The sequence below is a fragment of the Lepisosteus platostomus genome, chromosome 14 (genome assembly GCF_059453375.1).
Source record: "Lepisosteus platostomus isolate fLepPlt1 chromosome 14, fLepPlt1.hap1, whole genome shotgun sequence".
In the NCBI taxonomy this organism is placed as follows: Eukaryota; Metazoa; Chordata; class Actinopteri; order Semionotiformes; family Lepisosteidae; genus Lepisosteus; species Lepisosteus platostomus.
In genome coordinates, this window is record NC_142624.1 from 16,491,801 (window position 1) to 16,505,495 (window position 13,695).

General features: G+C 36.5%; 1 protein-coding gene and 1 long non-coding RNA gene across 8 annotated transcripts in view; one reads left to right on the forward strand and one right to left on the reverse strand.

Annotated features, from left to right (window-relative positions):
* The window catches only part of LOC148648890 (uncharacterized), a 314,784-nt gene that overhangs the window by 239,281 nt on the left and 61,808 nt on the right, over window positions 1–13,695 (forward strand). The window lies entirely within an intron of this gene.
* Window positions 1–13,695, reverse strand: part of LOC148648895 (disco-interacting protein 2 homolog A) — a 306,696-nt gene that overhangs the window by 70,737 nt on the left and 222,264 nt on the right. For all 7 annotated transcript variants that reach the window (XR_015926561.1, XM_088607241.1, XM_088607240.1 and 4 more), the window contains 4 exons: window positions 12,100–12,180; window positions 9,295–9,422; window positions 1,667–1,781; window positions 199–400 (listed from right to left, as the gene is read on the reverse strand). Coding sequence is in view for 6 of the 7 variants with exons in the window: in XM_088607241.1 (XP_088463367.1) it covers window positions 199–400; window positions 1,667–1,781; window positions 9,295–9,422; window positions 12,100–12,180 (526 nt within the window). In the remaining variant the exon portion in view is untranslated. The remainder of the gene's footprint in view (window positions 1–198; window positions 401–1,666; window positions 1,782–9,294; window positions 9,423–12,099; window positions 12,181–13,695) is intronic.

The window sequence follows — 13,695 nt, forward strand, 5'->3', positions numbered from 1 at the left end:
TTATTTCAAAACATGTTACTGGGCTTTAATGTTAACAGATTTAAGTTTGGGTCATTATAAATTACCATTGTATTAAATATAATAGCATATGCTATCCTTTTCAGGTGTTAACCACACCTCAAAGGTAGAACAAGAATTTTGGTCATTAAAAGTCTTTCTTTAAATAAATGTGCCTCTCCCCCATGCACAGATACTTACCTGGCTGTTTCTGCCTGGGCTTTGGCAAATTAGTAACGCAGGTATGGGGACACATGAGGACATTACAGGGATGTAGAGCCCCCTCCAGGAAGTGCTGTTTGGTCTCGGAGATGTGGATGCCACCCAACGGGGCTTTGGGAAGTGTGTTGGCAGGAACCAGGGCCAGACAGTACACACCCACCTGGTGAATGCTGTCAATAGCCTGAAATCAGAGACAGAAAAGACAGGTTAGAGCAGAGAACAACCTTGAGGAATCAGATTCCTCAAAAGCCAATGTTATTTAGTCCTGAGCACGTTACATTAAGACAATACTCTATACAGGATGCACAGAATTTTAGCTGCACTTTATTAGGTGCAGTGGTTCTGTGGCTAAGGATCTGCGCCTGTGGCTGGAAGGTTGCCAGTTCGTATCTCGCGGCCGGCAAAGGAATCCTACTCCGTTGGGCCCTTGAGCAAAAGGCCCTTAACCTCGACTGCTCCAGGGGTGCCGTATAAATGGCTGATCCTGCACACTGACCCCAAGCTTCTCTTCCTGTCTGTGTGTCTCATGGAGAGCAAGTCGTAGTATGCGAAAAAAGGCAAATTCCTAATACAAGAAAATGTATATGGCCAATAAAGTGATCTTATCTTATTTACTGAAAAAAGAAAGACTAGACACAAGTACTGAATAGCAGTTCAAACGATCCATAGCAACATTTGGGAGCAACCTGCAGTTTGATTAATACTCAATTCAATGATATACCCTGGAACATATCAAACACACACAGGAATTAATACCGCCCAACCCCCAGGTGCAGCAACTAGGTGTGCTACACTTACACTTCTCTGCAATAAATGTTTCTAAATAATTTCATACTGAATGTTTCTAGGGATGGAACTCAGAGTAGGGGTGCCAATATTAACTAACAGAACTGATCACATTTTTAATATTTTTTCTATTTAAGTTTGCAATTTGAAAGATGCACCTAATTCTGAAGTACAGCACCTATGAGACTTTTAGATGTGCTAAGCTTTTTCAGTTTATTAAACAAACACTGACATCCTTATTAGAGAACCTATGATTTCAGCCTATCAATGTAATACCATGTAAAATCACAGGAGCATCCACTTACTGGGTCTTGACATAAACGACATAAACCAATGACATAAACATTTTATTTTAATTTACTATATTAAATGTAACATCCTGATTAATTAAATTAAGTGAAATAATATATACCTGACAAAATTCAGCAAACAAATATGCATCTGGTAGCTTCTCTTTGTGCAACATACAAGATATGATGCCTCTGTTTACGGCTGATATTTCTTTCTCATGTGCAAAACTACAGTAAGAACATTGGTCAATTTCAGTTTTGAAGGTGTCCCCACTGTAAGGTAGCTTTGTCGATAGTGGTGTAGCCACTGACAATCACTTCATCTAGCACCAGACAGGGAACCAGACTGCTCATGTGTGGCAGTATCGTACCTGGAGGACACGACTCATCCACTGGAAGCTGTCTTCTTCTGAGGCATCTGGCCGCTGCTCAGCCACCACCACGATGCGCTCATCATGGAGAACTGTCACCGAGAAAACCGCTATCCTGCAGGACAACACACAGAGGTGACACACATGGCCAGTGTCACAGCACAGCAGGTGTTTTATTTTGATTATACAATGAATTAGACCTTGAGGCATACTATCAAACATTTGGAAATAGAAAAAATCAAACCTTTGTTGAGTTTGCATGAGAAAAAGGGGTACCTTCTATGAAGTTCTGTACTGCCTGCAAAGTAGTTCACTTTGACAAACTTAAACAGCTAATGTACAGTATTGTAGCTTACTTATTGATGTATTACAGCTTTTTATACAGAATGTATTATAGCTTTGACTTTCTATTTGTCATATTTAGCTGAAACAAGAAAATAAGATATTCAGTAGTAATCTTATTGGAATTCGATTTATTATAAAACTACTAACATTGCTACAGGAGCATGACTTGCGTCTGCTGCAGTTCATAGTTCATGCGACAGTGCACTCTTTGACAAACTTAAACAGCTAATGTATTATACCTTACTTATTGATCAGAATGTATTATAGCTTACTTATTGAGCAGAATGTTATCTTTCTCTTATAAGCAGCTCTATCAGCAGATGAGTTTGTGTTATCACGTAAGAATGTGTTTACTACTTCTGTTCCACCCTCCTCTCAGGGAAATTATAAGAACTAAATTATAAAGTCTGTTTTTTTACGTACATTTTATGCAAAATGTTTTAGACCCGTGTGCTTGCTTATTATACTACGAGATCCTGATTGATTTGACTTTCTATTTGTCTAATTTAGCTATAACAGGAAAATACAGTGCCTTGCGAAAGTATTCGGCCCCCACATTTCAGGCTTCAAACATAAAGATATAAATTTTTTATTTTATGTGAAGAATCACCAACAAGTGGGACACAATTGTGAAGTGGAACGAAATCTATTGGATTTTTGAAACTTTTTTAACTAATAAAAAAATGAAAAGTGGGGCGTGCAAAATTATTCGGCCCCCTTGCGTTAATACTTTGTAGAGCCACCTTTTGCTGCGATTACAGCTGCAAGTCGCTTGGGGTATGTCTCTTATCAGTTTTGCACATCGAGAGACTGAAATTCTTGCCCATTCTTCCTTGCAAAACAGCTCGAGCTCAGTGAGGTTGGATGGAGAGCGTTTGTGAACAGCAGTTTTCAGCTCTTTCCACAGATTCTCGATTGGATTCAGGTCTGGACTTTGACTTGGCCATTCAAACACCTGGATACGTTTATTTGTGAACCATTCCTTTGTAGATTTTGCTGTATGTTTGGGATCATTGTCTTGTTGGAAGATAAATCTCCGTCCCAGTTTCAGGTCTTTTGCAGACTCCAACAGGTTTTCATCCAGAATGGTCCTGTATTTGGCTGCATCCATCTTCCCCTCAATTTTAACCATCTTCCCTGTCCCTGCTGAAGAAAAGCAGGCCCAAACCATGATGCTGCCACCACCATGTTTGACAGTGGGGATGGTGTGTTGAGGGTGATGAGCTGTGTTGCTTTTACGCCAAACATATCGTTTTGCATTGTGGCCAAAAAGTTCGATTTTGGTTTCATCTGACCAGAGCACCTTCTTCCACATGTTTGGGGTGTCTCCCAGGTGGCTTGTGGCAAACTTTAGACGAGACTTTTTATGGATATCTTTGAGAAATGGCTTTCTTCTTGCCACTCTTCCATAAAGGCCAGATTTGTGCAGTGTAAGACTGATTGTTGTCCTATGGACAGACTCTCCCACCTCAGCTGTAGTTCTCTGCAGTTCATCCAGAGTGATCATGGGCCTCTTGGCTGCATCTCTGATCAGTCTTCTCCTTGTCTGAGCTGAAAGTTTAGAGGGACGGCCAGGTCTTGGTAGATTTGCAGTGGTCTGATACTCCTTCCATTTCAAGATGATCGCTTGCACAGTGCTCCTTGGGATGTTTGAAGCTTGGGAAATCTTTTTGTATCCAAATCCGGCTTTAAACTTCTCCACAACAGTATTACGGACCTGCCTGGTGTGTTCGTTGGTCTTCATGATGCTCTCTGCGCTTTCAACAGAACCTTGAGACTATCACAGAGCAGGTGCATTTATACAGAGACTTGATTACACACAGGTGGATTCTATTTATCACCATCAGTCATTTAGGACAACATTGGATCATTCAGAGATCCTCGCTGAACTTCTGGAGTGAGTTTGCTGCACTGAAAGTAAAGGGGCCGAATAATTTTGCACGCCCCACTTTTCATTTTTTTATTAGTTAAAAAAGTTTCAAAAATCCAATAGATTTCGTTCCACTTCACAATTGTGTCCCACTTGTTGGTGATTCTTCACATAAAATAAAAAATTTATATCTTTATGTTTGAAGCCTGAAATGTGGCAAAAGGTTGAAAAGTTCAAGGGGGCCGAATACTTTCGCAAGGCACTGTAAGATATTCTGTAGTAATCTTATTGGAATTCAATTTATTATAAAACTACTAACATTGCCACAGGAGCATGACCTGCGGCTGCTGCAGTTCATTGCCTCTCATTAACTTAGAAATGTGCTAAACTATGCGACACTGCACTCATTTGACTAACACCTTCCTCAATCTGTCTGGGTTATGGTGGCTGGGGCTGAAGTTATTGTCTACCTTCTTCAATTTAACATAAGATGTCCTCCTCAATACTACTATGGGCTTAAGAACATGTGAATGTAAAATGAATATTTAACGTACTGTGACACAAAAAGTTAATAAAAACTTCAATATAGTATACATATAAATGTAATTTAATTATAATATTTTATTTTATGCACTTAAGATTTTAATTAAAGAAATATATTAGGCATAGTGACTTTAAAATCTTCGCATTTAAAAGACCAAATTAAAATCAGGAGCCAAGAGAGAAGTAGACACTGCCAGGACATAGTCCATGAGATAGACAGATACTTTATTGATCCCGTGAGGGAAATTGTAGTGCAACAGCAGCTTAACACAGACAACACAGCCACAGTGTAACGAATGATACAATAATAATAATAGTACATGAGGTTCATGGGAATTGGATTTCCTAGGCTAAAGCTGTATCAGTGACTACTGAGATGGTGAGTGAAAATAAAAGCTTATACGTTTCTCTTCCCCCTATTGTGAGGAGAAAACGCGCCAGTCCAAAACATTCCCTCATCAGAAAAGTTAAGATGAAACAGGTGCTATGAACTAAAAGTGTGTACACTTTATTAACAGTTACAAAAGATACAAATTTAAAAAAAACCTGAGATCTTTTTAAAAGAATGTATTATCTATAATGTATTTCATGCTTGTTTATGAGATCACGCCTTTTATTTTAATTATACTGGGGATGTGAAGATTCTGTGAGCTATTTAACATGAGATTACTCAGCTGTATAACTTTAGTAAATATATTGATAAAAGTCTGGATTTCACGAGGCCAGATCAAATTGTACCCAGTTGGGAATTAGGTACGTGAAGATGGCCCCGTGAAGTTTTCAGGAAATGGAGTTAGTGGGCAGCATCCCCCAGCCTATTGGACGCTGCGCTCTAAGGCTACCAGTAGCAGCAGTAACTTCTCTGTTGCATTTTGTCGATTTTTGTATGTTCAGTTTATCTGTTTAATTTTTACTTATGGTTATTACATAAATAGTTTTATTTATAACAATGTCGATTGGAAATAGCGGGACTATTTTTGCTGGTCTGAGGGAGTTTTCCTGAGATGGCCTTGGGCCAACAAAGCACTTTACATTACAGTAGTGAATTTCTCCTTCTGTGCTGGCATTCAAACAATGTGGTCTTTAAACTGAGTAATGACTTCTCTGCTATTCTACTTAGACGCCAAAACACACATTCTGACATGGACATTAAGAAGCCTTCACAAGCCAGAGAGAGGGGGGAGAAAGGTGGTGTGTGCCACAGATTGAGAAAAGTTAAACTTAACCGTATACCTCTTCCTTCCATCATTCTGGCCAAAGTGCAATAACTCAGCAATAAAACTGATGAGCTACATGCCAACGCCAAATTCCAGTTGGGGTACAGAGATGCCTGTCTTTTAGTGTTCACTGAAACATGGCTGAAAGATGGGGACATGGATTTGGAAATCGATGGCTATGGAGCACTCATGTATCGGGATTGCAATGTCCGTGACACTGGCAAGGCACAAGGCGGAGGCTATGGTGGGAATGCACAAGAATGGTGGCAGCAGTATTAACACGTTGTAAAACAGACACCGACTTTGCCAATGATCTGAATCAATTTCATCTTCTGTTCGACATATTGATTTTTCGGATGAAATTACTGTGTTCAGAGGCAGGATCTCTCATTATACAATTAGAATTGATGAGGTCTAAGGTTTGTAAATGGTTAAGTAAGATTAAGGAGAGGAAGAGGTCCTGATTTTGCTGGGGGGGGGAGAGTATTGAAAAGGTGTGCTAGACAGCTGTGTGGCATCTTTTATTTTATTTTTTAAATGTCCTTAACCCAACAAAAGGTTTCTAAGGTGTGTAAAGAAGCAGTTGTCATCCCAGTAGCCAAAGTCAAATCTCCCAGTTGAAACAATGATTATGGATCAGTAGCCCTCACCTCTCTGGTTATGAAACGTTTTGAACAGATTGTGAAAAATGAGTTTGTGGCTGAACTGTAGGACCAGCTAGATCCATTTCAGTTTCCTTACAGTTTGCTTAGAGTTATTCAGTTTGTGTCTACGTGTTCGTTATATAGAGCTTTTATGTTGCTCTCCACTTTCACCTTGCTGTAACTGTAGTGGGAATATAACATACAGTATTTGGGGGCTGGTCCAGGATCTTTGATCTATTTTATGGAACTGGTATTTTCTTCCTTGATGAACGTTCACTTGGGCTTGTTTTAGATTTAATTTTTAGTGGTCCTTTGTATTACGCATGCTGCGTAGGGGTAATTGATAGTGTGTCTGTCATGGCATTCAGGTTAGAGGATTTTACACTGTGTGCAGAGCAGTTTGAGAAATGTTGCAAGGCAGATATTTTATTGATAGCAGGTTTCTTTACTCTCTGGGTTTACCTAAGGATATCAGAAAGTCACCTTCCGTGAGCATTTTCAAATCTAGACTGAAAACATTCTTTTTAGAAGGGCTTTTATTTAAAATGACTAGTCATCTTGTGACTTCAGTGTGTTATTGCAAGGCAGAGATAGGGAATGTGAAAGTGCTACTACATACTGTGCATTTACAGTCTCATTTAATAACTGGCTTTGTTAAGGTAGAGGTATGGCCAACAGTAGTATTGGTGGGGTATTTGAAAGAATTCATAACGCTTCAACTGATACGTAAACATTTACATAATGTGTGCTGCGGAGAAAAAGCTATTGAGCACAGAACATAGTTCTTTCTGTCATCAATTGCAAAACAATTGCATATGTAGTTTGTTCTTATCCGAGTAAAAAGACAAAATACAGAGTTTCCCAATTAAAGACAGGCTGAACCCAATACTCACAGAAAATGCATAATTGTAAAGGATTTTGAGTTTGTGCTTATGTTATTCTGCTTTATATGGTCAGGTGTTTCGCACACATTGTTTTGAATAGTAATTCTCACATTATGAACGTGCTTACATTACAGATCTACTTTATTCAAGCCTGTGCGTAATTATGCATAAAAAACTAAGGTTTCTAAAAACACCTAGCAACCAGGTACTAGATGTTGTTTAAATAAAAGTTTTCACAAATAAAAATTTTTAAAGTGCCTGTGGTTTGAAGGCTCAGTGTATTGGCTTGCAAAGTTAGGACATCATGTCGCAAAAATAGGAGTTAAGAAAGTGAAGGTTGTGAAAACAATGACAAATCACCCTCAACAAAATTTAAGCAGTTTGAAATTATTATTTATTATTCATAAATTAATATTTGTAATAATGTTCAGAGACATTATTATACTTTGGTTGTTTTTACTTTTTAGCTACCTCCTCCAGTTTTTTGCAGTTTTTCTTTCTCAGGGGGTCCCAGCCTTGTCTCATTTTTTCATTTTTGTTTCAGTGGTCTTTTTAATACCACTGTGTTATTCTAATTATAATTATTAAATGTATATGCAATTTCATTTTAAGGCTTGTTGTAAACCAGTAAACTGTTTTTAACTTACGCTTTTGACAGTATTCATGTACATTAATGTTATTAATTTATTAATATAATTTTATATGTAACATTAAATGTTATTGTGTATACATTAATACAATACAATATTGTATATAATACACAATACAATGTTGTGATTTATAAAAATAATAAAAATTTAAATATAACGTACAGAATCAGCCATTCGCAACGAGCAGGGTATGCTGCGGTAAAACGCGGGGGGCGTGTGGCATCACAATGAGTCATAACGCGCCATACCATAAAATACTGCATATACCTCATAATACTGCAGTTATGATAAAAGTATCCGGAATCAATTTTAAGCACATTTTAAGCACACATATAGAACAGATAGAATAGATAGAATAGATAGAACAGATCAGCAGGTCTTTTTTTCCAAATAGCTTTTTTCCCCTGTATTTATCATATTGGCTAGCTAATGTCCTCTTTGCTACCTAATGTTACTTGTGGCTATGTTTCTGCGTTGCGTAAAGGCACACATATCTATAGAAAGTGTATTATAGTACTATTTGAGCTACAGTACATTAATATAATTATATCATTATTAATTTCTTTAGATACGTGATTCCATATTATATTCCCTATTAATCAAATTCTAAAAGTATACTTATGTTTACTGCGATAACGAGCGCATTCGTAGAAAAGATTAAAACATTATGACTTTTCACAAAGTACATAACCTTAATATGGTAAGAAGGAGCAAGTAAAAACGTTTCCGAAATAGCCATATGTAATACTTTGATGTTTAAAATGTTTAGGAAGAAAGTGGAATACTGGTGTGTATTTTTTCTTTTAACTACCAGTACCAGCCATATACAGTTTACATAATATGTCTATGTTCCTAAATTAATATAGTTTATGATCGTCAGAAGCGATATGCTACTCTTTTTATGTTCACTTACTAAAATGTCCCTTTAGTTGTAAAATTCCATATAAAAATTCAATACTAGGTGGATTAAAACATGCACAGTAAAGAGATTAAATGATTAAATCTTTTCACTAATAATCAATGTACCACGAGTGCCTCTGTCGGTCATTTTGGCCAGCCAATCACATACCGTGGTACAACGCAGTGGCTTGTGGGTAGCTGCGTGTGGTACGGGTTTGTACCGTGCATTTTGAATGGCTGCATCTGTATATATTATTTGCTTGTACCTTAACTCGGTATCAAACCAGGCATATTCTTGGTGATAGGCAAGCACTTTGGTACTGTACTAAAGCATCCTTTGGTAATGTTGTTAAAACAGACATTTCAATTTTTTTCCAAAATAAATACAAGTGAACAAGTCAAATAAATCAATGCAGATGTTTATAAAGAAAGTGGAATATTGTTCCAGGTATATAAACACACTATTATTTAGATCCATACATTCATATAATTAATGGCATTCAGAAACTACTTTTATTTTCAGCTACCAATTATTTTTTTGTTACATGATTCCATATTAATAATGTATTCCTCACCTTCCTCTGTAAACAAACTTCATTGGCTCCACTGCCAGGGCTGTGGCAACAATATCATCAGCATTATGCCTCCGCCCACTGACTACCATCAGACCATCCATCTTCCCCACAACAAAGACTAGGTTGTCCTACACAGACACAGACAGAGACAGACAGAAAGAGAGAAACATTCAAATGTCCAGAATTACACCTGCCACCCCCACCTATTGGTGAATCAAAATGCAAAATTAATTATGTACAAATGACTGTTGAGTTTTGATTTAAAGCATTTCACTTTGACAGCAATCAGATAATTAACTGGTAGACTGACTAAAACAACAGTAATCTCATACTTTTCCGAAGTGATAACTAACTTGAATGCAGGGTCCCAATGCACTGTGCAGTAAACCTCTTGGAGGTACCTGGATCTTATCCCACTGTGCTTTCTTGTTTTTGCTGGCATACCTGTCATAGTGAATTCATTGTTATGGATTTGATGACAATAAGTGAAACAGTAAACAGTCCCCAGACTCCTGCTGACTGAAATAAAACCAGGAAATTGCAAATGATGAGAATTCTACACAATTGTCTTCGTAGAGTAGGGTACAAGCTCCACTGGTACATTGTTGAAAATTGTGTTGCAGTCTTTCATGAATGCATTGCAATCTTTCATGAAATAGGCAAATAAAATCCTTACCTCAATTATCTTATAGGAACCAAGCAAATTTCTGAGTGGCATGACAATGCATTTTCACATCTACATTCACATTTTCAAGTATAAAAAATGCTGTAATGAACAGATAAGTTGAGCACTTAAATTTTATTTAAATAACTAATCATGTTTGAAACATTTTAGAGACACTCAGAATTTGAAAATTAACAATTGTGTGTTTTTGAGTTTTTTCATTCATTTACATATTTAACTTAAATTTTTAAACAATTTTAACATGGTGTATTACATACGTGTAATGCACGCGAAGGAGAAAGCAACCCTAAAGTACTTAAATTGAACTTCTTCGTACATTTTAAATTATTATTCTACTTCAGTACCACATAAAGTTTAATTAAATACTGCACATATGATTAACAGGGAAATCCTATACGGTACAGAGTAAAATTAGCTATTTTTAAACATATCTAAATGTAGTCTGTGCTTCTTCACGTCTGAACTTTGTTAGGCGTTGAGAGGACATAAAGTAGGAGCATAGAAAATTGGAAAAAAAAGACTTATACATACAAAACAGCAAAACAATAAAGTAAATATAAATATATATATAAAGTTATTATAAATACAGTTATGAAATACAATAATAATATATGCCTTTATGTAATACAGAGCAATGATTTGCTAGAAATTTGTCATTTTATATGGTGCATTTAAATTAAAGTTGGGGAATTTATGTCCACAGGGTGCAATATACCCCTGTTTATTAGTGCAATGAGTGTGAGTAGAGGAAGTCTCAGGCTGCATCTACTCACCAACAAATTTAAAGAAACATGGAGGGATGTGCAATTTGTTCTTTCTTTGGTTTAATTTAGTCTGCTATATTTCAATAGATGCAATTAATTTAAATGTGTTTTATACCTGTTTTGAATTAAAATCTTCAACAACAATCTACAACAACAGAGGAGTGTAGAAAGTTTAGGTTAATTAATGTAAGAAAAGGTGCAGATCTGGACAAGGAGTATGGAAAGGTTCCTACAATTTTGTGCAGATTATTTATGTTAAGTTTTTAACTTGTGTTTTCTGATGTCCTTATTTTGCAAATCATTCTCTTTTTGTAAAACAAAATCTACTATTCGCATTCCAAAAATTGCCAGGCTAACAACCACCATCTCACAAAAAAATCTCAATTTACACAGAAGCTCTCAAAGAATTTCAATTTAAACCATAACTTAATACAATTGGTCCTAGACTTCTTAACATACAGGTCTAAACAGGTGTGACACTTCCATTGGATCACCACAGTGCTGTGCCTTGTCAACACTACTTTACATTTCGTACACTAATAAGTGTAAGAGCAAACACACACACATCTCAATAAGGAACAAATAAAGGTTTATTCCATTCTGAAAAGAGAAGAAAAGAAACACAACATTTCAGCTGTGGAGCCTTCTTTGGGTCACGGGTGACCAAAGGAATAAACCTTTACTTGTTCCTTTGCAGCCTACGTATTCTGACCCAGCTGCCTACCTGAATGGCATCTCAATACGTTTGTTGATAACACAGCCCTGGTCATCTTATTAAAATACCCAGAAAACCATGGGCCCATTCTAAATGATGTTAATAAATGGTGTAATGAGTCCTGTTAATGTAAGACTATAGAAACTGTCAAAAATTATGTGTGACCAGACTCATAGACCTGTTGTGCTGTGAGACCATTTCTAAAAGACCAACATGGGGTCTTTATTGCTTAGGAAACTCATTTCAAGATAGAACTATTTTCATACTTTTCTATATGTTATTTACTGAAAGTGACTTAACATACTGTTTCACTTGTTGGTTTGGCAACATCAGATTTGTTAATTGTAATAGGTTGGAAAAATTAGTGAAAAAAAGTGTGTAAATAAAGTCATGGTAATGTCAGAAAGGATGACTACTTTTTACTTTCTAATACTACCAAAGTACCAGTTAGAGAATACACTTTTGTACTTTTACCTGAGCTGTTTTCTCAAATGGAAACTTTTACTGAATTACTCATTTCTGGAAGTAACAGTACTTCAAGCAGCATATGTTTCTAGTTGTTTTGAAAGTTAATACTGATCAATTGGTTTAACAGTTCCCATGGAACATGACATAGCTGGTACTGTCATGTCATCACTCACCGGTCCCACAAAGCCCAGTAGTGAGGTGCGAGTGAACGGCCTGTCACTGATGGGCATCCCTTCATTTGTCACAGGAATGGTCTGGAAGAGCACAAAAATTGATTTGAATAATAATAATAATGGCTCAATGCAAAAAGATGCAAGTGTGAAATTTTCAAAGGGAAAATACTACAGTGAAGTGATGCAGCACAATTCATGAGGTTCAATCATGTTAATCACTCAACATTTATACAGTATATCACTTTAACATTTAGTCAGCTTCTGTTTTGATTTAGTTAATGTATGTACCACAGAACTAATATCTTGTTTATTTTTAAAACATGGAAAATGAAAGACATTGCTGCTTATGTTGTTTGTTGTGGAACCATATATATACAGTAGGCAAAGGCAGACTTTGAAAACAATGTAAGGGTGTCCTAAAATTGTGCATTACCCCTGTATGCTTTATACAGATGCAGCCATTCAAAATGTGCGGTACAAACCCATTATACCGTGGTACGTGATTGGCCGTTAAAAATGACAGACAGGAGCACACGTGTTGCATTGGTTGGTATTGAAAGGATTTAATCATTTAATCTCTTTACTGTGCATGTTTAAATCTGCTTTTCTTTTAACAAATAAACATTACTTTGAAAAACTAAAATAGCAAATATTATGAACACTATATCAACATTTTTTATATTTCAAAATATCACATGTTAGAAGCTGTCATTTATTAATAACAACAAATAATTTCAAACTGTTTATTAAACGTCTATTTTAGAGACAAGGTGTTCCAGACCCCTGTTTAATTTCTGAAACTCCCTCTGTATTTCCCTTTTAACATAAGGCAACCAGCAATACGGCACCATTAGACAGGCAGTACATGGGGACATGGTGGTGCTATTCACAAGTCAATAGGTTTTGCACAACCATACTCATTATGCTGTAACCAAGGGTTTTACACACTAGGCATGCCCACTGACTCAACACAACCTTGCTTTGATATTTGAAGCCTTTCTTTCAGATACATGGCTATTTTTTCAGATACCTGGGTATGTACATTTTGCAAACCCTGGTCTGATGAGGGTATGGTATGCACAATGTCACAGTGGTAGGTTTTGCAAGCAGGATATGTAGTGATAGACTTTAAAGAAACAGTTCAGTGGAAGGACTATAGGTTTATCTGCAGGAGAATTGGTTATGTAAACTAGGGAAAAGGAATCCAACAGCAATACAAAAAGGAAACACAGAAGTGTTTATCGATAAATCAAATCTTTTTTTAATTGTTGTATTCCTTATTACATGCATGCACAACCACTGCAACGATAGAAACAAATGTGACAGATTTGATGATAAAATATGTATGCAATTCAGTGTTGATCCAGTAATATTAAAACAAAGGGGGGAACACCATGTCTTCAAGGATGATTAAAGACCATGTTGTTTGGCATGCTGGAGCCAGAAATGTTTGGATTAATTAAAACAGAAAAGCATTGTGAAAGTACTCTAAAATGTGTTTCAGTTGTACAGACAGAACATAATTTCTTGCTGTAAAAAAACGTCCCTAGGCTTTTGTTTGCTATAAATATGTTCCTAAAAAGGAAGAAAAAAGCC